Source organism: Onychostoma macrolepis, chromosome 20, assembly GCF_012432095.1.
Source record: "Onychostoma macrolepis isolate SWU-2019 chromosome 20, ASM1243209v1, whole genome shotgun sequence".
NCBI lineage: Eukaryota > Metazoa > Chordata > Actinopteri > Cypriniformes > Cyprinidae > Onychostoma > Onychostoma macrolepis.
In genome coordinates, this window is record NC_081174.1 from 1,748,206 (window position 1) to 1,772,138 (window position 23,933).

At 34.8% G+C, this 23,933-nt stretch overlaps 1 protein-coding gene across 1 annotated transcript in view; it reads left to right on the top strand.

Annotated features, from left to right (window-relative positions):
* The window catches only part of map3k5 (mitogen-activated protein kinase kinase kinase 5), a 41,771-nt gene extending 21,445 nt beyond the window's left edge, over positions 1-20,326 (top strand). Inside the window, exons 6-30 of the mRNA XM_058755859.1 lie at positions 2,594-2,700; positions 3,456-3,626; positions 3,837-3,949; positions 4,818-4,977; positions 6,905-7,058; positions 7,375-7,482; positions 8,834-8,886; positions 9,081-9,176; positions 9,619-9,700; positions 9,797-9,930; positions 10,966-11,093; positions 11,210-11,346; positions 11,550-11,655; positions 12,268-12,425; positions 12,746-12,926; positions 13,795-13,812; positions 14,094-14,271; positions 14,405-14,573; positions 15,031-15,216; positions 16,109-16,214; positions 16,417-16,645; positions 17,840-17,952; positions 18,426-18,535; positions 18,639-18,715; positions 19,837-20,326. Of these exons, the coding sequence (XP_058611842.1) occupies positions 2,594-2,700; positions 3,456-3,626; positions 3,837-3,949; positions 4,818-4,977; positions 6,905-7,058; positions 7,375-7,482; positions 8,834-8,886; positions 9,081-9,176; positions 9,619-9,700; positions 9,797-9,930; positions 10,966-11,093; positions 11,210-11,346; positions 11,550-11,655; positions 12,268-12,425; positions 12,746-12,926; positions 13,795-13,812; positions 14,094-14,271; positions 14,405-14,573; positions 15,031-15,216; positions 16,109-16,214; positions 16,417-16,645; positions 17,840-17,952; positions 18,426-18,535; positions 18,639-18,715; positions 19,837-19,897 (3,135 nt within the window). The 3' untranslated portion in view covers positions 19,898-20,326. The remainder of the gene's footprint in view (positions 1-2,593; positions 2,701-3,455; positions 3,627-3,836; positions 3,950-4,817; positions 4,978-6,904; positions 7,059-7,374; positions 7,483-8,833; positions 8,887-9,080; positions 9,177-9,618; positions 9,701-9,796; positions 9,931-10,965; positions 11,094-11,209; positions 11,347-11,549; positions 11,656-12,267; positions 12,426-12,745; positions 12,927-13,794; positions 13,813-14,093; positions 14,272-14,404; positions 14,574-15,030; positions 15,217-16,108; positions 16,215-16,416; positions 16,646-17,839; positions 17,953-18,425; positions 18,536-18,638; positions 18,716-19,836) is intronic.
* Positions 20,327-23,933: the final 3,607 nt, after the last annotated feature.

Genomic DNA, 23,933 nt, shown 5'->3' on the forward strand with positions numbered 1-23,933 from the left:
ACAGCTCACAGACAGATAAGGTTTATTGGCAGAGTTTATTGGTTTATTGGCAGAGTTCTTATTTGAGTATGATTTGTTTCAGGCATTTTGTGTGGAAACTCCATAAACCAGAAGTGCCACCCATAATTTAAACACAGTAGACTCGTTTGGAAAAAGGTGGATTGGCGAGGGGAAAAAAGGTCTGGGTTGCAGAGCAGCTGGTAAACATGTGCTTCCTTAACAAAAACCAAAACATATACGAAAACCAGGACAAGGGGTTTCAAACGTGGTGAGCCACTGGGTAGGCAGGATCCATGCGCGCACACACTGCCATCACGATCTTCTGTCTGGATCTCTCTCATCCCATCTCTCACCTCATTGCAAAAGTGATAACACTTGTTAGTTCTCATTAACAAGCATTCCATTACCAGCAGGGTCTCGGTTAACATGAGACTACTGTGATAAAAATTGTTTGCTTTGTCTGTGCAAATGTACATCCAATATTTCAGCTCCTGTCATGACCATGTAAACAGGGTACACCTTGTAAATGATACATGTTATGTGCAAAGATATGTGTCCATAAAAACACTGTTTACTTGGAGTACACTCCACACTCAGGAATTGCATCAGTAACACATAACCGGAGGTGTCAAACACAGTGCTCCCAATAGTACATCTTAAACACATTTTTGTTTTGAAAAGCTGATGCTTTAACCAAAATGAAAGACATTCATTTCTGCTTTTCAACTTCCGGAATGACTTACCCCCAAATGCTTCCACTTTGAGTGTTTGATTTTTCAAACTGAAGGAAGAGTAGAAATCATTTTCTGTAGTAACCAACAGCATGCTACAGACTTTGTCCATTGAGCTTCATTTGTATTGAACCTGGAATGTTCTATTAATCCATGATCGTGATGGTTAAGGTTCATTTCCTAAAATGTTAGCATGATTTGCTCTGATTAAAGTAGCCCATGAAATATTATATATATATATATATATATATATATATATATATATATATATATAGCAAATAATGTTAGTTTTGGCATTTGCAGTTTGTGACAACCAAGAAAAATTGTTCCCAAGGAAAGAATAAGCTCCTCTACAATAGATTTCCTCTGAAGATGTCAAGGTGAGGTGTAGAGCTTGGTGTGTCCCTAAGCTTGGCTCTGCTTTTTACGCTTGCTGCCTTCTCTTTATGTCTGGTGGAGCTGATACTGAATGAAGGCAGACAATTTTGTAAAGACAAAATTGGTATAAATCTGCTAACCAAGCAAAATGAAGAACAATAAAAGGACTGTTTTGAATGTCGAAGTTGTGTACCGATCATTTCAGTACAGATGTGCTCAAAGAAAGGATACTAATATTGATTGGACTCTTAGTGCCTGTCCTGTTAAAAATTAATAAGAGGAAGTCATAAATGCTCTGCTATAACTCAGACACACCTTGGCAGTAAGTTACTTCAGAAGTAAAAAGTATGATAAATGACTTTTAACTACAGTTACGCAGTTTCCTTACCTTCTGTTACCTTCATTTCCTCAAATTCATTTCTCTCTTATTAAACCAAATTCTACACTTTCATAGCATTTATTCCTGATGTCCGCTTGTAGTCAAGGCTTCTTGCACCAAAGACACTCATAATTTAATTCCATCACAATTTTCCACCCTTTCTTAAAGCCTCAAAATGAAATGGGTGGTTTTTGTTACTGGACTTGTAAGTTTGTCTTTTGTGCATCGTAATTACCTCTTTATGTTTGCTAACCTCAGCATTGTTCATCATGGGTGGGCCATGTTACAGAACTTAGTATGTAACTTATGTAAAAATGTGGTCAGTCATATGTTAATAATTGTAATGTCATAATCATTAAGATTTTTTGCTCATTTTTGCAGCTATGTTTTAGCATTTAGAAGTTTGACTCATTTGGGCGATTCAGTTTGTTTAAATGAATCGTTCTTGTTTTGACTTGATTCAATGGTTCTTGTGCTTTATCTTGTCACTACATTATCACCAGACATCACATACTTGACACATGTTTTAATAATCGGACATGAACGAAAGACTGATTCATGAATTGTTCAGTCTAATTTGCTAACATAAACGGATCAAAAGAACTGTTTGTTCATGAATTAGACATTAGTACTTTCAATTACTTTCAAGTTGAAAATGATTGTGTAGTGCAGTACCTAATACATTGAAGTTTTTATCAAAGCTTCAAAGTGAAAGAAAATGTGCCAAAGGTCTAATTAATTATTAATTATTTATGTTTTTGTGGTTACTGATAATGTGCAGTCAGTTCAAACTATAACTCTTATTTAAGAGGATGTCGTTAATATTTTAGTGCTTTTGTTTGAATGAAGTTGGAAGCAAATCAATTTTACATGCAAGAATCATTGTCTGAACATTGTTTTTTTATTATTTACCAAAGGTTTAAACTAAAGAAATACAGTATGCAAAGAAACCGAATGTACATTTACGACAGGATTTTTCTTTAAGATTTTCCTTTATATCATTTTTTTCATGTGTTGTAAATGAGAGTAATTTTGTAATATTGTATAATAAATATAAATTTTCTGTGAACGGTTTCTTTTTTGTTTTGTGCTTATCTGTTTGTAGGATTATGAATCCATTGTGAAGTTAGTTGAAACACTGGAAAAGCTGCCGACCTTTGACCCAGTGGCTCATCCTCACATAAAGTTCCACTACGCCTTTGCCCTCAACAGGTGACACTGAACATCTTACTGTGTCTTAACTAAACACAATTGTCCTAGGTTTATAACGTCAAGTAATTTGTCTCTTTACACTGAATGTTAAAATGATGTGACACCACATAATCATAATCGCAGCTAATCAGAATGTTTGATGTTTAAAATACCACGATCAAAAGTTGAATTAGGCCTCACTAAGCTCACTGAGGCTGCAGTTATTTGATCAAAAATACAGTAAGACCAGAAATACTGTGAAATAGCAAAATGTACCCGTCTTCAGTGTCACATGATCTTAGAGAAATCATTCTAAAATGCTGATTTGGTCCTCAAGAAACAATGTTTCTTATGTTGAAAAGAGTTGTGCTGTTTAGTATTTTTGTCAAAAACACCTAAAAAAAAAATTCTAAATGTATTTTCTGTCACTTCTGATCAATTGAATGTGCCCTTGCTAAATAAAAGTATTAGAGTTAAGTAGAAATAACATCCAGCACCTGTCTAGGACATGGAGTAGTATATGAATAAAAATGGATATGATTTAAATTCTAAAGACCATTGATGAGAGATCTTATGAAAACCATTGGTTGAGTCAGTGTTGCTTTATTGTGCTCATCCAACAAACAGTGCAGTGTTTTGAAAGCAGCACAGGGTCAAAGTGTTTTAATGAAAGTAGCCTATAAAAGGCTTACATATAGTGTCTAACATTTAATTCCAGAGTATTTTTTTTGGTTAATTTCTGAATTTCACAGTCTCTTTTTGGTCTGTCTCTGCAGGAGGAACCTACCAGGAGACAGACAGAAGGCTTTGGACACTATGTTGCCATTAGTGAACTCTGATGAGCAGGTGGCATCTGATATTTATTGTTTGGTAGGCAGAATCTATAAAGATATGTTCCTGGACTCTCATTTCACCGACACGGATAGCAGAGATCAAGGCATACACTGGTGAGGACTTGAGGGTGAATCTCACGAAAAAATTCAGGTCACATTTGACACAAAAATCTAAATTATATTGTGTAAACAAAATGAAGTCTATTTGTAGGACCATTGCAGTTTTTGCATTTTTGACAATTTTTGTGAGATTCGCCAGTAAAGTGGCCATAGTAACAGGAGCAGTGGCATTGTACTGTACTTTTTTTTTTCTTTCATGTACAGGTTTAGAAAAGGTTTTGAATCAGAGCCCACACTGCACTCTGGTATAAACTATGCAGTGCTGCTACTGGCTGCCGGACATCAGTTTGACTCCTCCTTTGAACTGCGTAAAGTAGGTGCGTTTGATTGACAGTTTGGATAATATTTGGTTGGCACTCATCTGTTCAACCACTTCTATAAAAGTGGTGGGGCAAACACTATATATTCATTTATTTAAAGTACTTTTTTTACTGTCTGGTGTCATAAGAAATATTGGCCTGATAGTTTTTAAATTTAAATGTGACATGATATAAATTGTGCAAAATCAACATTTATTTTCTGGTGTCAGAAAGTACTTTCCTTAACATGAAAGACTTTCACAACCAGCTTTACATCAGAAATGTGATGTATTTAAACAAAAGATTCAGCAACACAACATTATTTCAGGAGTATTCATTGCTTAGAAGGTGAATGGTGCCAAACTTGCACTTGAATATAGAGAGGATGAAAACTTTGTTTGTCAATAGTCAGAAGTGAGCAGTGTACTTAGTATAAAAAATAAATAAACAACTCACTGATTCAGTGTGGTCAACACAGGTCTTGATAGTTTTGTTACGCACACACATATGAAAAATACTTTTGTTATTAAATAAATGGAGCTGTGCATTACAGAGAGATGTTTTAGTAGTTGTTTATTTAAGACTTTGATGTATTGTTTATTGTAATTAAAAAATCAGTCTACATTGGTTTTCTTAATTGTGCACACACAATATGACAATATAAAGATATTAAATTGCATATTAATGTTGTCATTTTCCCAAATACTACTTTTGATACTTGCTAATAAAGAGCATCCTCCTTTCTCAAATAGAGAGCATGCATGCTCTTGTCTGTCTCATATATTAGTGAGAGTAACCAAAATATCATATGTATCAATATTAATAAGTCTCCCATATATTAATATGCCTCTTAATATAACATATGCACTTAATCTGTGTCCTGTAGGTGTGAAGTTGAGCAGTCTCTTGGGGAGGAAGGGCAGTTTGGATAGATTACAGAGTTACTGGGATGTGGGATTCTTTCTCGGGGCTAGTATTCTCGCCTGTGACAACACACGAGTCATCCAGGCCTCTGAGAAACTCTTCAAAATTAAAGCTCCCATTTGGTATGTGCACACTTTCGCATTTCACATGCATCATTGTTTAAAATAATATGCATATATTATTATATAATCTGTTATGTATTATTTATAGCTGTAAAAAAATTGCCATTAATTATTAGTGTTCGCTAAGACATTACTATCGCTATTACTATTGCTCATACTGATTTTGAATGAAAACAGTGTTTAGGAAATTTTAAAACTGATTTCCAGGCCTGGAAAAGTCATAGATGATACTGAAATCTTTTATTGAAATCTTTTATACTTTAGTTATAAAATATATAAGTAATGAAATAAATGATCTGTAGTAAATATTCTAATATTACCTATAATTGCCTACACTAGGGTACAGTGGGGCTAAAGTCACACACCTCAAGGAAAATGTGCTTTTCACTACTCCCACAGTATATGAAAAAATAAATTTTTATTCAACATTGATGGAGCAGCATTTTGTGAGAAAATAAAACAGAAGTGGTTTGTTTTGTTTAAAAATCTTATCCATGTATGAGTGGAGGGGGTAAAAATTTCACTTCACCACGAAGGGACAAAAGTATTGATACAAAATACGCTATTTAAAGTATGTAATGTTTAGTAATATGTTTTGCATAAAATCCAAGTTAATACTTGTTCTTAACATTCACTTTAGCAAAGTTTGTACTGTTTTCTGTTTGGATGAATAAAATATTTTATTTTTGTTTAATAAAGATTCTGTCATTAAAATTTGTTAATTATAAAAATACAGAAGAAAAAACAATTTAAATGTAAAGATTCTGAAATCATTGAAGGAGATCCCATAATAATTTAATATGGTTTTACAGTTTTTGTATTTTTATTTTTTTAGTTATATGATTAATATCATATTTTTAAATATGGTTAAATATTGTCTTTAATGCGCACACCCAACTTAATAAATGATATTAACCAACTAAATTTAAAAATGTCGCGTCTACAAATGGAAAAATCTGCCAACAATTATGCCTTTATCCATGCCAGCAGGGGTGCATTTTATACCATCCTTTTACATATTCTTTAGTTATTGAAAACAGTTTTAATTTGAAACAAAAATCATTAAGAATATCTCAAAATATATTTGGTCATTTTATTGATTCTCATTCCCTACATAAATCTATAACATTTGAAACAAACATTTAAATACTAGTTCAAATTAGCACAGAATCACATGCATTGCTGTTCACAGTTGCATCAAGGAGCAGCCAAATTTTCATGTGCATAGGGAAGCATGGATGTTTAGAAAAGTTCTTCTGTAATTTTTTGTGCCATCTAGCGGTTAAAGGGTTACTCCACCCCAAAATGAAAATTTTGTCATTAATCACTTACCCCCATGTCGTTCCAAACCAGTAAAAGCTTTGTTCGTCTTCGGAACACAATTTAAGATATTTTGAATGAAACCGAGAGGCTTGTGATGGCAGATGGACTATTCTGGCAACGTCTTTCATACTTTTCTGGGCCAAGACAGTGTTAATTGTTTGGCGGTCAGTGGGACAGTCACAAGCCTCCCGGTTTCATCCAAAATATCTTAAATTGTGTTCCGAAGACAAACAAAGCTTTTATTGGTTTGGAATGACATGGGGGTAAATGATTAATGACAAAATTTTCATTTTGGGATGGAGTAACCCTTTAAAAGGAGAATAAAATCAAATGAGCATTTTGCACCAGTGCGCTCTTAGTCCCATTATAAATTCTAAGCCATATCTAGAGATAATATACAAACTTTGGGGTGGACTTCTTTGGCTTGGGCTGGTTAGCAAACACCTAACAGCATCCTGGCATTATAGTAATGAATTTTGAAGAGACAAGCGCTTCAGAAAATGTAAGAATGTAGTTGTCTGTTAAAAGTGAGTCATACTTGTAGTCTTTTAGAGTAGGCTATCGTTCATTCATTAAGGTGTTTGTGTTTTATGTTGTATTTCAGGTATCTACGCTCACTGGTTGAGACCATCCTCATCTATAAGCACTTTACAAAACCAACCACTGAGCCACAGGCCCCTAAACAAGAGCTTGTGGACTTCTGGATGGACTTTATGGTGGAAGCCACCAAAAAGGATGTGACATCTGTCCGTTTTCCTGTATGAGCCCTCCTCACACAATGACTCTTCTGCTAAGTTGCCACATTACATTGCCACATCACAACTCTTACTGTGAGAAAGCACACAAAAATGATCACGTTTACATGCGCTGTGTTGTTTCAATGCATAGAAAACCCTGGAATAAACCCTTTTCTGATGTGCATGTAAACTTGGTCACTCAAACTCTTGACAATTATTGTTTTTTGTACTAGTAAGAGTATTGACCTGAGACACTGCATAATATTATTGGGCATTAATGACATGTTAAGCAATGTCTATTGTCAGAATTAATTTTGCTTGTTTTTGATGTGTGCAGGTATTGATATTGGAGCCCACTAAAGTGTACCAGCCATCTTACCTCTCAATCAACAAAGATGTGGAAGAGAACACACTATCCATCTGGCATGTGACCCCTGATGACAAAGTAATAAATAACTTACTATTTATCCATTCATTCTTAAATTCAGATGTTCTTTTTGGATTTGTTGACTTATTAAACCTCTAAATCCTTACAAATCTGAACATTGCATTATAGACTGCTGCACGTTTAAAATCATGAAACTGTTCCATGTTCTACATGTTATTTTGAGCTTGTGTAAGTTTCTTCAGTATGGACATAACTACAGTAGTCAACATTTGAAGTGGATCAAAACCTTTCATCAAAGATGTCCTAAAACCAAAATGCATTCTTATCTTAGGACAACTTTGATGAACTTTTTTGATCCACTTCAAATGTTGACTATACTGTATATTCTTTTTTTTTGAGCTGGTTTAAAAAAAAAAAAAAGCTCTTAAAATGTTCTTAACTTGGCAGATACTCTGTATCTAGCCTTTCTTAGTGTATTCATTATTAATATGTAATGTTTTTAAAAACATTAACAAAAAATATACTCAACTGGGGCTACTAAATTATGGGCCGGTACAGAATTAGCACTCAGCAACAGTGAAGTTTTGGCAGATTTTTCTAAGTTTAACCATCCCCCCCAAATCTAGCTGTAAACCTAAAACGTTTAGGTCCCAGGGTTTACATTTGAAATGTAACCATAAACCTAAAACATAGTTTTAGACTTGAACAATAAACAATTGAACAAGAAACTTCAAACATACTCCAAAACTTGTGTTACAGTTATAACTGTAAACTTAACTCATTGTCCCAAAGTTAAACTATAAATTTAACATTTCAAACTTTGTAAATTTAACACAATCCCAAAATGCTACTATTAAATTTGTTAAAAGTTATACTAAGGCTGTGTCTGAAAGTTGGAAAATGGTTGAAAATTGAAAAGGTTGAAGAGGTAGGAAGGCAACCAGATTTGTCTGAATCCAGTGATTGTAATTCATGTAAATATGTTTTGAACAACTTTTTAACTTTTAATTATATTTCTAGTGAGAAATTAGTATTTTAGTGATTAAATATTTGCTTTATTTCACCAGCTGTGTTTATATTTCGTTGCACATCATTAGACCATTATGCTGCCTCTGTCTGAAATCAATTTTGAGAGGTACCTTCTTGCGCAAACGTTGCTTGCAAAGTCATTGCCTGACAGGGCAGTGAGCAAACAAGTCAGCCGCCTTTGGACGCAGCCTGAATATCATGCACATCCAACGATGAAATGTAATGTAGAAAACATCGTAGTCAGTTTATGGTGAACATCATTCACTGTATCATGCAGACTGCAAATGTTATGACGTTTTCAATGTTATCAGACCTGCTGAACTTTGCTAATTTACGTCATTATCCGGATGAATACAATTTCTCTCTCTCTCTGTTTTAGAGTAGTGGGATCCACGAGTGGAACTTCAATGCAACATCAGTACGAGGTGTGAGGTAAATGCTGTCATCCCCTAAAAACTTAACTTGATTTTTTTAAGAAAATTAATGAACTGACTTCCCTCTACTAGAAGAAGGTGAGGTAAAAGATAATATTTACATGTATAGTATGTAAATATATAATAGAAATGTTCACCTAGGATAAAGCATTTTTTTTAACCTTCTTTTTTATATATTTTTTTGGCATTCAGCATCTCCAAATTCGATGAGCGCAGCTGTTTTCTGTATGTGGTGAACAACTCAGAAGACTTCCAAATCTATTTTTGCACAGAGATGCACTGCAAAAGGTATGTCATGTGTGTGTTTTTGCAAATGCCTTTTTCCCCACATTTCATTTATTCTTCCTCACATTGCCATAGACTCTTTAAGGACAGAAGTTGCAGATTTGATTGTCTACCAGACTTATTATAAAAACTAGCAATCCAGAATGTATCGGCCAATAGTTCTGTCTGCTGCTAAAAGCATTAGACATTAGCGAATTATTAGTGAATTATTTCCTTTCAGTCATGAGTGGGCAAGAGAAAGAGACGGTTACAAACTCATGCAATGAAAAAAAACTTATTTATACTATGTGTAGGGCATACTATAATAAGGTCTAAAAGTTAATCACAGTGTGCATCTTTGTGTGTTTAAAACATGAGCACCGTCATTTAATTAATTAGACTTTATTTGTTTAAATTGTGATCATGTCACGTTACATGTCTGATGATGATGATCTGTGTTGCATAGGTTCTGTGATCTGGTAAACTCTCTCACCGAGGAGGCCTGGAAAGGCTCAGAAGAGAATGAGTGTGAATCCGAGGCTTTAGAGGTAAAATAATGATTGTTGCATAAATTTGTTATATATAGTACTGAGCACCAGGGAGGTAAGACAGTGAGTGATTTGTGTGTTCTTGTGTGCCTGCAGTATGATTATGAATACGATGAGCACGGTGAGAGGATGGTTCTGGGTAAGGGTACATTTGGGGTAGTCTATGCCGGTCGTGACCTCAGTAACCAGGTGCGCTTAGCCATCAAAGAGATTCCTGAACGGGACAGTAGGTGAGCAACAGTTTTCTTTTTTCCATTTTTCTGAAATGAAATTTAATTTCGCTTTGAAATCAAATTATTTTGGATATGAATGCATTTCATTGCAGTGAATTATTATTATTATTTTTTTTTTTTTACAACATTTTGACAAGATTGACAATTTTGCCCTTCATTGAATACTATAACAAATGGTACTTTTCTCATTGCATAGCCTGGTAAACCTTCATGTAGACTTGCCACAATGTCATCATTTTTATACCAGTGCTGTACGGTTGGATGCTACGTTGATTTAAAACATTTAAAAAAGTTTTTAATTAAATTGTATTTTGATTAGCAAACCTCGATATGTTAAGCATTCAGGGATGCCACTCGTTGCATCAAATTCAGCATTGTCCTATATTTAAAAAAAAAAAAAAAAAGTAAGTATCCCATATTGAATCAATACAGAATGCGGTTTGTTCTATAAATGTACAGTGTTACAATGAGAATGACATACTGGTGAATGAAAGTCAATTTCACAAGAAATAGCAGAGAAGCACAAAATCACTGGGCAGAGAATGACAGAGTTGAAGTTGAAGATCATGCAGAAGAATTGAAGAATATATTTTTAGCTGATATTAAATTTCGCACACGTGCTAGTCCTTGTACTGAGTATAACCAGTATCACTGTATTCTATGGCAAACCTATCTTCATTATGGCATACATCCGATGTAAAAAGTCTGATTACTTGTTACTGTCGTCAAGCATAATTTGTAGTGTTGATGCTGGAGTTGTGTGTGTGTGTGTGTGTGTGTGTGTTTAGTTGGCCAAATTTGTTTTGCCATTATGCTGTTATCCGTAAGAGCCCGGATGGCTCAGTCGGTAAAGCATCAGACTATTCATCTGAGGGTTTATACAGTTTATGTATGATAGAAATGAATATACAATATTCATGTGTGTGTTTAGGAGGGTATGATTAAGCAGATGAAAATAGAAATAAGAAAAATGCATGCAATCACACAGCAATAGTTTATCTAACAGCACATGTAACGGCTCTGTGTTGATAGATATTCACAGCCTCTGCATGAAGAAATCGCCCTGCATAAACACCTCAAGCACAAGAACATCGTGCAGTACCTAGGCTCCATCAGCGAAAATGGCTTTATCAAGATCTTCATGGAGCAGGTGCCTGGAGGTGAGACCGACTCGGTAGACCTTTTATAGTGTACTTATAGGTACACATCTTTAGGCTAAAATTCATCTGTTTTATTCAAAATGTAAAAAATATTTGTATTTTTCTGTGAATCACAGGCAGTCTATCAGCATTGCTCAGGTCAAAGTGGGGTCCTCTAAAAAACAATGAACCAACTATCGGTTTCTACACCAAACAGATACTGGAGGGTCTCAAATACCTGCATGACAACCAGATAGTTCACAGAGACATTAAGGTAATAACCCTTTCATCATAAAATGAGGCGTACACGTAAATGTTTTGAGAGCCTCAGCTGTACACATGCCATATGCATTATTAGGCCTTTATATTACTGCATTATTTTGATCTCCTTCAGATTTCTTTGAGATTCTGAAATTGCACAGAGGAGTGACTGATTAGCAGATATGATTGATGCAATTGCTACTTTATGACCTACAGGGGGATAATGTCCTGATAAACACCTACAGTGGAGTTTTGAAAATCTCTGATTTTGGAACATCCAAACGTCTGGCCGGAATAAACCCCTGCACTGAAACCTTTACTGGTACTGAATATATTATTTGTTTTGCCATGTTACTTCTATAACACTGAAGGACACAGCTATTAGATGTGACCCTGGACCGCAAAACCAGACATATTGGGTCAATTTTTTTAAATTGAGATTTATGCATCATCTGAAAGCTGAATAAATAAGCTTTCCATTGATGTATGCTTTGTTAGGATCGGACAATATTTGGCAAAGAAACAACTATTTGAAAGTCTGTAATCTGAGGGTGCAAAAAAATCAAAATATTGAGAAAATCTCGTTTAAAGTTGTCCAAATGAAGTTCTTAGTAATGCTTATTACTTATCAAAAATTAAGTTTTGATATATTTATGGTAGGAAATTCACAAAATATCTTCATGGAACATAATCTTTACTTAATATCCTAACGATTTTTGGCTTAAAAGAAAAATGGATAATTTTGACCCATACAAATGGCTATTGCTACAAATATACCTGTGCTGCTTATGACTGGTTTTGTGCTCCAGGGTCACATATGTGCTGCAGATTTGGTCGATTGACTTTTGATTAATATCTTTAGAATCTTAAAAATATTCAGTAGTTACTGTTATTAGCAGTTGTTTATTTCTTCCATGCTGTTTGTGTATGTCAGGTACGTTACAGTACATGGCCCCTGAAATCATAGATAAAGGGCCGCGTGGGTACGGCAAGCCAGCAGACATCTGGTCTCTGGGCTGCACCATTATAGAAATGGCTACTGGGAAACCACCCTTTTATGAGCTGGGGGAACCGCAAGCAGCAATGTTCAAGGTCAGTCATGATTACTTTGTGACCTGTTCTGAAGTAATCCTTTGTGTTCAGTATGCCGAATATGCGGTCAATTTACCACAAATATTTTTTGACAAAATGTGCATAATATGTTGCCTAATTCGCCATGTTCTTTTAGTTTTTTACTGTGTACTGAATTTGTGCTTTGTTAAACATAAATGTAATATGTCATTTAGTAGATTTTAAATGGTTTTTAAACCCACCAGGGCACATAGAAAATACACTTATCCTGCATTGGTAAATTGTTTTGTGTTCAGTTTGGTCCAGAGTTTTGAAGGATTGTGCTGGTGTATTTTGTCTAGGTTGGGATGTTTAAAATCCATCCGGAGATTCCTGACTCTATGTCCACTGAAGCTAAAGCATTTATCCTGCGCTGTTTCGAGCCTGATCCAGACAGCCGAGCCACGGCCAACGATCTGCTCACCCACGAATTCCTCACTGTTACATCGCGCAAAAAACGATCAAAGAACAGCAGTTTCACAGGTGTGTGTGTGTGTGTGTGTGTTATATAGGCATTACTCCTCATACCAAGCAATAATTTCAGTTGGTACATTCCATGAATAGGGATCAAATTAAGGAATAAAAAGGAATCAATTATATGTTAGATTAAACTCAGCAAAAAGAAATGCTCTCTCACTTTCAGCTGCTTTTATTTCTTATTATACCTGCTTTTATTTTTTATTTTGGACATAACGCGCTTGGCTGTTTCCAGTGACTAAGTAATACAGATTTTGACATAAACTTGAATTTTCAGATCATTTAATAAACAAGTGCAAAACATATTTACATGTGTCAGAGATTTCACATGCTTAATTTTCTCCCATTAGAAAATGCTGCACTACTTTAATTTGTTACATCTAAAAAGTGACACCCAAAATCATTTAGACAACATGATGGGGGAACAAGTGAATATTAATTTCAGAATTTAATTACAGAATTTATGAAAAAATTAATTACCAAAATTATTGAGATCAAATTGCCTTTTATTTATGGTAAATACATTAATATCTGGTCCCAACTAAATAGGCCAGAATGAGTGGTTGGTTAATTTAGGCTACTAATTTAACTTTAGTTTTGTTACTTTCAACTCTGTTACCAATTTTGGTGTATTTTTATTGTATTTATTTAATTTGATCAATTTTGTATTTTAGTTTTGTAATGCCTATTTAATGTTTATTGTTGAACTGAAAACACACAGCAGTTTTGAACTGTGTTCAGATTCAAAGCAAATTAAGAACTGCTCTTTGCTGAAAAAGAAAGAAAAAATATAGTTTTCATCACTATGTTGCCCCCTTGTTTTATAATGGAAAGTGCTAATAATACAATTTTTTTTTTCCTCTCTTTTTTGCAGCTCTTACGCCAGGAACTGGTGAGTCCTGTCTGTTTTGCATATAAGCAGTGTTAATATATTATACCTATTCTTTTGTCTTTGATAAGTTTCCTGTAAATTTAATCAATATTTATATTCACATTTAGTAATTTTACTCTTTTTCATGTTTAAGTTCAGTCAATGTGCAAAAGATCCAAGGTCAACTGAAAATAATCATCGGTCATTTCAGTTTACCTTTTCTATGCTCAGAACTATGCTTTAGGAGAGTGTGTAATGCATAAATGACTGATATGAAGGGACATTATGCTGGTCTCTCGTAGAGTATCTGCGTAGCATATCTCTTCCCGTTCCCGTTGTGGTCGAAGACACCAGCAGCAGCAGTGAATACGGATCTGTCTCGCCTGACAATGAGCTCTGCACAAACCCCTTCAACTTCAAACCCAGCACCAAGTGCTACAGCGAGAGAGAGGTCAAAGGTCATCGCTCCCTCTTCCTGAGGTCAGGAGAGAGTCTGAAGATTCATTCTAGCGTAGATAATGCCCTATTATGTTGCTATGTACCGTTTGTTTTGCATTGAGTGCATCTACTTGTAGCAAATCTGTAAATATACTCCTCCACACATTTGTTGCAGTATTCCTGTGGAGAACTTTGAAGACCACAGCGCACCACCTTCCCCAGAAGAGAAGGACTCTGGTTTCTTCATGCTGAGGAAAGACAGTGAAAGGAGAGCGACTTTACACCGAATCCTGACTGAGGACAGAGAGAAAATAGTGCATCATCTGCAAGAAGCGCTTACACAGGTGAACCCGAAAACAACATCAACGCTTGTGTGAATGACAGCAAAATGAGCCATAAGTATTCTTTTAGCACAAGCCTGGTGACAGCGACAGTTCAATAAAGTCAGTAAAGATGATTCTAAACACATTTTCCAAATCACTGAACAGCACTATTAACTTTATTTTGCATGTCAGGGATCTTCTAATAGAAGTTTGACACTTTATACGTTTAAATGTCAATTAATTTGTAAAAACTTTTTGCTGAAAATTTCTTTAACATTTTCATTAAATGGTAACCTTTTTTATAAAAGCAGCAAGATGCATTGTAAATCTGCACATAATGATTCTTTTACCTGGAGTTACATATTTAGTGCAAGTACAACAGCAGAGAAATTTTTAATAAGATTGTGAGCATGAAATCTTGCCATTTTGCAGTTAATTTTTTTTAAGTGCTTTGTGTCCCTTTCCTGTCTCAATACAGGGGTCTGAGGAGACCAAACTGAAACATCAGCATATCTACACACTGGTTACAAGTCTGGGAGATTTTGTGAGGATGGTGGACAGAAAAATAATTGCCAGAACCCTCTCTCAGCTCAAACTAGAGCTTGACTTTGACAGCACAGCGATCAGCCAACTCCAGGTGGCGCTCTTCGGCTTCCAGGATGCGGTGAGTGTCTAGCCAAAGCCATCTGATGAATTGCGGTCACAAATATTGCATAAATTTCGAAGTTAAAAAAAAACAGTCCATCAGTAGTGTAGCAGAAGTCACTTTCAAACCAAGCAGCTTTCTGTCGGTCAGTGCAGCAAATTCACAAAATCTGAACCAAATCTGCAAACCTCCCGCCAGTTAATGGTGCTGTGTCCAACAAGCCATGCTGCTCTCACGCCACACACAGTGAAAAATACAACGTGGTGCAAGGAGGACACTGACAACGCTCCGACAGATAAAACAGAGCAGGTTACTTCTGGTATGAAAGTGTTAGCTTTCAAATTTTATCATTTTGTAATAAACTTAAACAATACTGTAAATACCATTTTGTGGCTCTTTAATGTGTCGCCACAGAACATTGTAGCGACTCGGCAGCTCAGTTCAAGTGGCACGTGAACCAGTCATCTTTTCATATTTACTTAAAGCATGAAATAAACATGAATGAACATCAGAAGGTATTTTATTAAAATGGTGGAAAGACATCAGTACACACCATTTTTCAAGTTTAAATTCATCCACGTTAATCTACAGTACTCTCCTGTCTGGTTTGTTTGTCGGACAGAAATTGCGGATTCAGCGTTATGATTGGTCAGATCACCTGTCAATCAAGCTCCCTGCGAAGGGTCAATTGATAAAAATCCTGCCATATTTTTTTTACCTCTTGCTTCACCTGAAATTATCACATTATGGAATTAAAATGTGTTGCGAATGCCATTTTATGTAGACTTGGAAAAACTCAATGACTTTTTTTCCCTGAAGTTCGAATTTAAATATGACTTTTCAATAAAACTCCTCAAGTTCATCTTAGAGAACAAGAATAGTTATGGCCCATCATTTTGTGTTTCTCCAGGTAAATAAAGTCCTGCATAACCACAACATAAAGCCGCACTGGATGTTTGCCCTGGATAACATCATTCGAAAGGCTGTGCAGACTGCCATCATCATATTAGTACCTGGTAAACAGCTACGGTTTCTATTTAAAACAATCCATTTTCTTGGCTACTGTTCATTTATGGCAGGCAATTTGAAGCCCCCAGTGCTGTGCAATTTGGATGTCCTCTTATTTAACACAACTGAATTGACTCTTCAGCTTACTGGTGATGTGCTCCATGATCTGACCTGGATGTGTCCAGTAAATGTTTGTTTGTTCACTCTCAGAATTGCGGCCACACTTCACCCTGGCGTCTGATCAAGAGGACATTGATGACGACACAGTTCCTCAGGGGAACGCTGCCCTTAAGGATATAGCGCCGCCTGTCGCTCATCATGACGACACTGTGGCCACATCTGGAGTGAGCACGCTCAGTTCAACAGTTTCCCACGAGTCTCAGAGCGCTCAGCGATCAATCAGCATGCAGCTGGGTCGCATGAAGCTGGAAACCAAGAGGTAAGTGGTGTTGTTTTGTTTTATCCGCAGCTCTAATATACAGTATTGGGTGCATTTGTAAACATGCGAATGATAGTGACAGACTCAGATGATCTGTAACAAATAATGAATGCCAGTCAGCAAATAAGACTCCTGACCGCAGTGTGGTGTAGGGGTTCGTTTTACTTTTTGTATATAATTAATGTCAAGAAACATAAAAACACCCTAAAGTATCACATAGATTGTCCACATGACTCCTGCTTTATTCCAGGTATTTTGAAGTAATTCGATAGCTATTTGTGAAGAACAAACCCAGGTCCAAGTCATTATTCCACTGTAGCGCTCAAATCTTGCTCTCGTTTCCACGATATTAAACACATCGAGATAGGACTGTTAGCAATAATTCTCTGATAATCAATTAATCTGTTGATTATTACTTATGAATCAAACTAAAAGCCTACCGTTTTTTTTTCTAAATTTTCTGTGTTTCATTGAAAAAATATTCTGTTTAATATTGGCCCTCAATCAATGGTAGAGCAGTTAAATGTTCTTCTGGAGTACACAAATTCACTCTGAACATGAGCCCCTTCCATACAGAGATTCTGGAAAAGTGCTGAGAAAATTGCTCTGGTAATCTGGGGATTTTGCTCATTCACACAGATCCCATAAAATCCCACAAAGATGAAGTGGCATTTTTCCCATAAAGACTATGTGAAATCTAATGTATTTATGGAGTAGTCCTGCTCATTAATTTTCATGTTGTTCTCTCGTAAACAACTGCATTGTGTATGTTATCGGTCAAATAGTGGCAGAATAAATGTTGTCACTATGACAAATCCTACATGATCTGGCTCGCGTTCAGACACACACATTTCAGTTTTAATGGGAGCGAATTTTCCGGCATTCTGGTTTGCGTTCACACAAAACGCTATTCTGAGTTTGCAGTCAGTTACAACAGCCGTGGTTAAAAAAACTGACTAAACAACTACTATTTGCAGAAATTCCTCGACAAGTGCTATATAAACATACAAACAAATATAAGCCATTTATGTTGACATCCCCCTTGTATAGATTACTATGCACAGAGCAGTGCTCTCTGAACACTTGTGTGTGTGTATATTTACATTAAGTCATACATTTAATCACTCTAGACAAATCATGTCATGATCTAAAATTATAGACTTGCACATGACTGTGTTGGTTTGTGTGCTCTAGGCTGTTGGAGGAATTAATAGAGAAGGAGAGAGAGTATCAGGCCATAGTACAGCAAGTGCTGGAGGAGAGAGAACAAGAGATCAAACTATTGAAGTGTCGATCCAGGCCTGCCGGTGAGTCTAATATACACATACACACACACACACACACACACACACACACGCACGCACGCACACGCTATTCAAGCTCCAGACTGCAACTACAAAGATCAAAGAGAGAAAAGACAAAAAATCTTGAATATAAATGACCTGTGAGTGTCAACATGAAAAACTGTGCTCACAAATATGTGATACTACTCTGTGGTAGAAATCATACATGAGCAGCTTTCGTGAGAAATTAACTTATTAATTAACAAGTTAATTAGAAAAAACATTGTCAATGATCATCATAAATAACAATCATCTTTGTGATGTGACTTTGCATTTGCAGAGAAAATTGTTAGAATTAGGGGGTTGTTTTTCATTTCTATATTTTGTATTTCACCTCTTGCTATGTATTAAATCATTACGCTAGAATATATTTTCAGTATTAACCTTTCAAAATGAACACCACAGTCCAACCCTGTGTGTCACTGTGTTTATGGCAGATGTTCCTGCACACTTCATGAGCACAAGTAGTTCATTTGACCGAGAGGGAGACCAGGAACTTCTGGAATGGCTTAAAAACCATGGGGCAGATGCAGATTCCATAGAGAGGGTAATATACAGGAAAATAACTCAAATTGGTCACCAAACATTGTACATAAAAGTTGTTCTGTATGTATAAATAGATAATGTAATATTTTCTGTCCATATCACAGATTATAGCTGAAGATTACAGTCTTGATGACATCCTTCATTATGTCACAAGAGATGACTTGAAGAGTTTGAGATTACGGTGCGTGAACATACTTTTTTTTAATTTTTTATGTTTATGCTTATGTTTACTACAACTTCTCAAAAACTGCCAAGAACATTTATAGGTTTTATTTCTAATATTCATTACACTACTGTTCAGAAAGTTAGGGTCAGTAAAATAGTTTTTTTTGTTTTTAAAATATGATTTAACTAGGGTGCATTTATTTTAGTTCTGTCAAATGATTAATCGCATCCATTGCTTACATAATAAATGTTTGTGTACTGTGTATATTTATTATGTATATATAAATACACAAATGCATGTATATATTTAAGAAAAATGTTATGTTTATATATTAAATATGTACACACACACACATGTAAATATTTATACTTTATATGTGTGTATTTATATAATTAATAAATATACACAGAACACACACACATATTATGAAAACAAAAACTTTTATTTTGGATGTTTGACAGCACTAATATTGTGAAATACAAGAAGATACAATAACTGTTTTCTATTTTAATACATTTGCCATTATTCCAGTCTTCAGTGTCACATTAAAACAGCATTTAATTGAAATAGAAATCTTTTTTCTGCCTGACAACTTTTTTTCTGCATAGCAGTGTGTAGTTTCTGCATTATTTTTGCAGCTGAAACAATATGAAAAGGCCTCGATGCAATTTATTAACAGGCTTTTGCGATATAAGCTTCTATAAAGAAGCATGAAATTGTGGCATAAACTGCTTGTTCATTGTTTATTGAAGAAGAACAAAAGACGTGTGTGTTGGACTTGTTGCAAGTTCCAGACACAGTGACAGACACATTTTCTATTGAATAAATCTAAATGACCCCAAACTACTGAGTGTTATATTCTGTAATTTGTGTATTGGATTCCATTTCTCTGTAACTAAATTGTGTAGTTTAGATGTAAATTTGGTCCTTAATAAATATTTTTAGAATTAAATGGTAATTTTAAAGGAACTATTCAATGTTGTAGTGATGCTGTGGTTTTGTGTATGCATGGCCTTGGCGTGTGGTGTGAAGCTGGCATTATTTACATTAGCTCTAGGATTATTGCATCTCTCTGCTATGCACAGTCATAAGTAGTGTATGATTCTGTTTGTTTTTTTCTTGTCTTGTGTTTCCAGAGGTGGAGTCCTGTGTAAACTCTGGAACGCTATCACCGAGCACAGAAAGAAGCCAGGCTGAAGACGACAGCCACGTATAGGTGCCATCCAGACCCTGCTCACGTTTGAGACATAACCAAATATTGAATGGGATCAATTCAAGTCTTTGTGATAATTCATATCACATGTAAATATGTGTTTTACCTTTTTTATTCGTCTGTGAAATTGCAGTTGTACAAGTGACTGTAAATTAACTGTTGAAGATCCACACATTTGATACGTGAGCGCTGTTACGACATCTTTATACAGGAAGCTTGTTTTATTTTTGATATTTGTTTACAGAAACATGTCTTGACCTGCCTGAGAACCTTTTTCAACCCAAATCCCTTCTCCTTTCAGAAAAAGACACTGAAACTAAACATATACGAGTCTGTGTGTGTGTGTGTATATTTTAGATTTTTTTTCATGTATCATTTATAAGGTATATTGTCACATAATATGCCTTTTTTTTTTAATCAAAGCTAGTTATATTTACTTATATTCTGAATTACAGCTATGAAGAAACACAATAACCAATCAGACTGTACTGTGTTCCCACATATTTGGGATGACAAATGAATAAACCACCTCTGAATTTGTTTATAAATTCCCTCAGAGGTACTTTCCTGAGATGATATGTAAACTGCACTATGTTTCACTATCTAGAAGCACAGATAATATATCACAATTGTGTAATTATGTCTATTTATTCCACACAAACCTCCAGGACCTTTTTAAATTTTGGAAAATTTCCATTTTAGTTGAAATGAGTTTCTAGTGAAATCGTAAAACATAAATACACATCTAATGACTTAATATGGTAATTTCATTACAGTGATTATTTATTTTTTTAGTCAGTGCTTGGTAATTGGAGGGGAAAACCTTAGTTTATATATTTATATATGCATATACAGGGCTATGTAATGTGACAATCATGTAATAATTAGTTGGAAATATGTGGTAAATGTTTGCATGATCAGTGTTTTCATTCTAACTCTTTTGTGCAAATTTGAATTTCACTTTTGAAACAAATAAAAACTTTGAAAAAATGTATTTCTTCATTATTCCAGCTAACATAAGTGTTATTACATTTACACTTGTCAGACTATGTGTGTAGATATGTCAATGTAAGAATGTATCTGTTGTTTGCTAGGAATTCACCCCACCTTTTCTTTGTTTTGTGAAACAACACATTTTGAAGAACTTTGGAGTTTAAACAACATAACACTCAATGAAACAATGGATTTTGAAATGTCTGTCGAGTGAAAAGAGCTGTAAGATTCTGACAGTTCATGTTCCTCTCCATCGATGGACGCAATATTAGTTGTGGTGTCTTGGGGCAGCACTTTGGCCTCAGCTCAACCCATCTGTAAGACACACCAAAAAAAAAAAAAAGCAAACTGTCCAGTAAACATATACTTCTATGCTCACAGGAAACACTGTAACCTTTCAAGGGTTACTTTACCCAATATATATATATATATACAGTATATATACTGGAAATTTGAATGTGAAACTTGTATATAACTTGGTGTGTTGGAGCTGGACTGGACACCACTGACCTGTCATGTCTCAGCAAACAGACCAAAATTTAAGTAATAACTATCTGCATCCATTGAAATATAATGCATTTACATGTGATTTCACAATCACTTTATGTAATTAAAACAGCAATAAGAAAACTTCATTGGGGATGTATTTGTTTAGCTCTCAAACACAGTGTGCTTGATTGCATAAACAAGACAAAAGTAATTCCTTACAAATATACTGCAAATAAGCCTGACCAACACAACCTTATGGTTTCCAGAGCAATCAAGTGGTGATTATTTCAACCAACAGAGGAAGATGCAACCTACTCTGGTCGTGTGCTGCTACTTTCACCAGAAGAACTTTACCTGGACAAGAGCAGAGCACTAATGACCATCTGTTATAAAAAGACACATTCCTCAATATGCATTCTTATGCGATCTTGCATCTTACAAAAGACAAGTTGGTACAAAGTCCTATAATTATTTCACCTTTCAAAAATTAAGGCACCAAAAAAGTTCCCTTATAAAGCATTAGGTTCCCTTACGACATCTGCTGAATGCATTGGTGGTTTTGTTTTAACTAAAGGATGAGAAAGTTACAAGATGTGTTTTTAGTGATCAAAATAAGTATTTTAAACATCAAGAGTATATATTTAAAGCTGCCTTGAGCAATGCATATTAAGAAAAGTGATACAAATAAACTAAATTAAAATTAATATATGAACAAATAAATTTTTGTATTTTTCATCACTTTTACAGTTAATTTTATTTTTTGTTCATTTAGTGTTATTGCACCTTTACTCTGAGTTGTGTGCGTGGAAAAGATGGCCACTTCTATCTCTGCTCTTTCTACTTCTGTAAGAGGGCTGTTATTAGAGCGCACATCCCACAAAGAAAGATTGTGAATCTGGAAAAAAATGTTGGTGCACTGCAGCAGGAAAACAAGCAGTTGAAGGAGATGTGTATGAGACAGCAGAGCTACAGAAGAAGATGAAATCTTAAGCTTTACGGTGTAATCGAAAGATCCTTGCAAAATTGTCCTCTGAGATTGCAAGAGCTGGGTTTCGAGGAGGGTTTGTCTTGACTGAAGGGGTATGCATGCATCAGTGTTCTAGATATTACCTAAGAAAATGGTGATTGACAGCTTTTCTGCAAGGAACATTTCAGTGTAAATCTGAGTCAACAAGTCTTTCGGGAAAAAAAAGAAGCTCAAGTACTTTTTTTTACCATGTGATTTTAATTCTTGTGACTCTGAATAACTTTTTATTTATTTATTTATTTTTCCAGTCATGGCTCAAATCACTCAGCAGGTGTGTTAAACAAATTTAAAGGTGACGGCTAGATACAGTTTGCTCAGAAAATGTGAGATTGATTATAATAGTCTTTAGGATTGGATAACTCTACTTTAATAATTTGCAATGTTTGTGTTAGACAAGTTAGAGAAAGAAAGATTTGATCTTTTCTTTTTTTTTTGCAGTGTTCAAGCTATTCCTGCTGCTCTAATTAATGTAATGCACAGACATCTGACCTATTGCAAAGACAACAATAAAGACTATAATTTCCTTGTAAAAGGTAAGTATATATTTGAACCTTTAAAAGGACAACCCTAATCAAACTTAGCTTGTTCAAGTGTGTTTTATTAGGGTTGGAGCTAAACTCTGCAGGAAAATGGAGCTTTTTGAAGATGAGACATTTAAATATGAATGTTTCACTTGCATTAATGTATAAATGAACACTTTACACTTGTATAAAAACACAATTGTGCCTACAACTACTTCACTTTAAAATGAATAAATAAATAAATTAATAATAATAATTGAACAATCAATACAAAAAGAACATTGCCAAGGGATTACACACAATTCCATTAAATAATGACCAATATTAGATACATCACACATAATTAACAAACACAAACACATACACACATACAGATCTTAGAATAAATTGAAAATGGTTACAAATAAACAGTTAAAATAAACGTTATACAAAAAAAAAAAAAAACATTAACAGATTACATACTAGATTGTGAATGACATTACAGAGACATTACAATGAGATTCAAACAATCATACAAAAGGAAATCATCTAAATGTATGGATTAAATACTTCTCTGAAATATTTCAGGAATCTTATAGGGTTTTTTATTCTTCATAAGGTAAAGAGATTTCAGAATTGAGTTTAATTCGGTTTTTAAAAAAAGGTAGGATGGGAAACTATTTGCAAACGTTTGTTTTTGAATGAAAACTTTACCACATAAAATAAAAAAAATAATAGTATATTAATATAGTAATAATTCAAATTAATAACTAAAAAAAACTAAAGGAGTGTTCAGCAATGGCAAAATCCAATATATGAGAACCTAGGTCAGACCAAGAGTGATCCCTATACGCCCTTCGAAGTGCAGAGCCCTTGAAGTGTTGAAGTCCTCGGCGAAGGGAATGACTGACCGAATGTTACCTTGACAACGCTGCGCGTGCTTGCAGCATCAGTTGTTGCAAATAAATTTCTTATTATTATTTTATTCAAATATTATCGAATTGTGTCTTA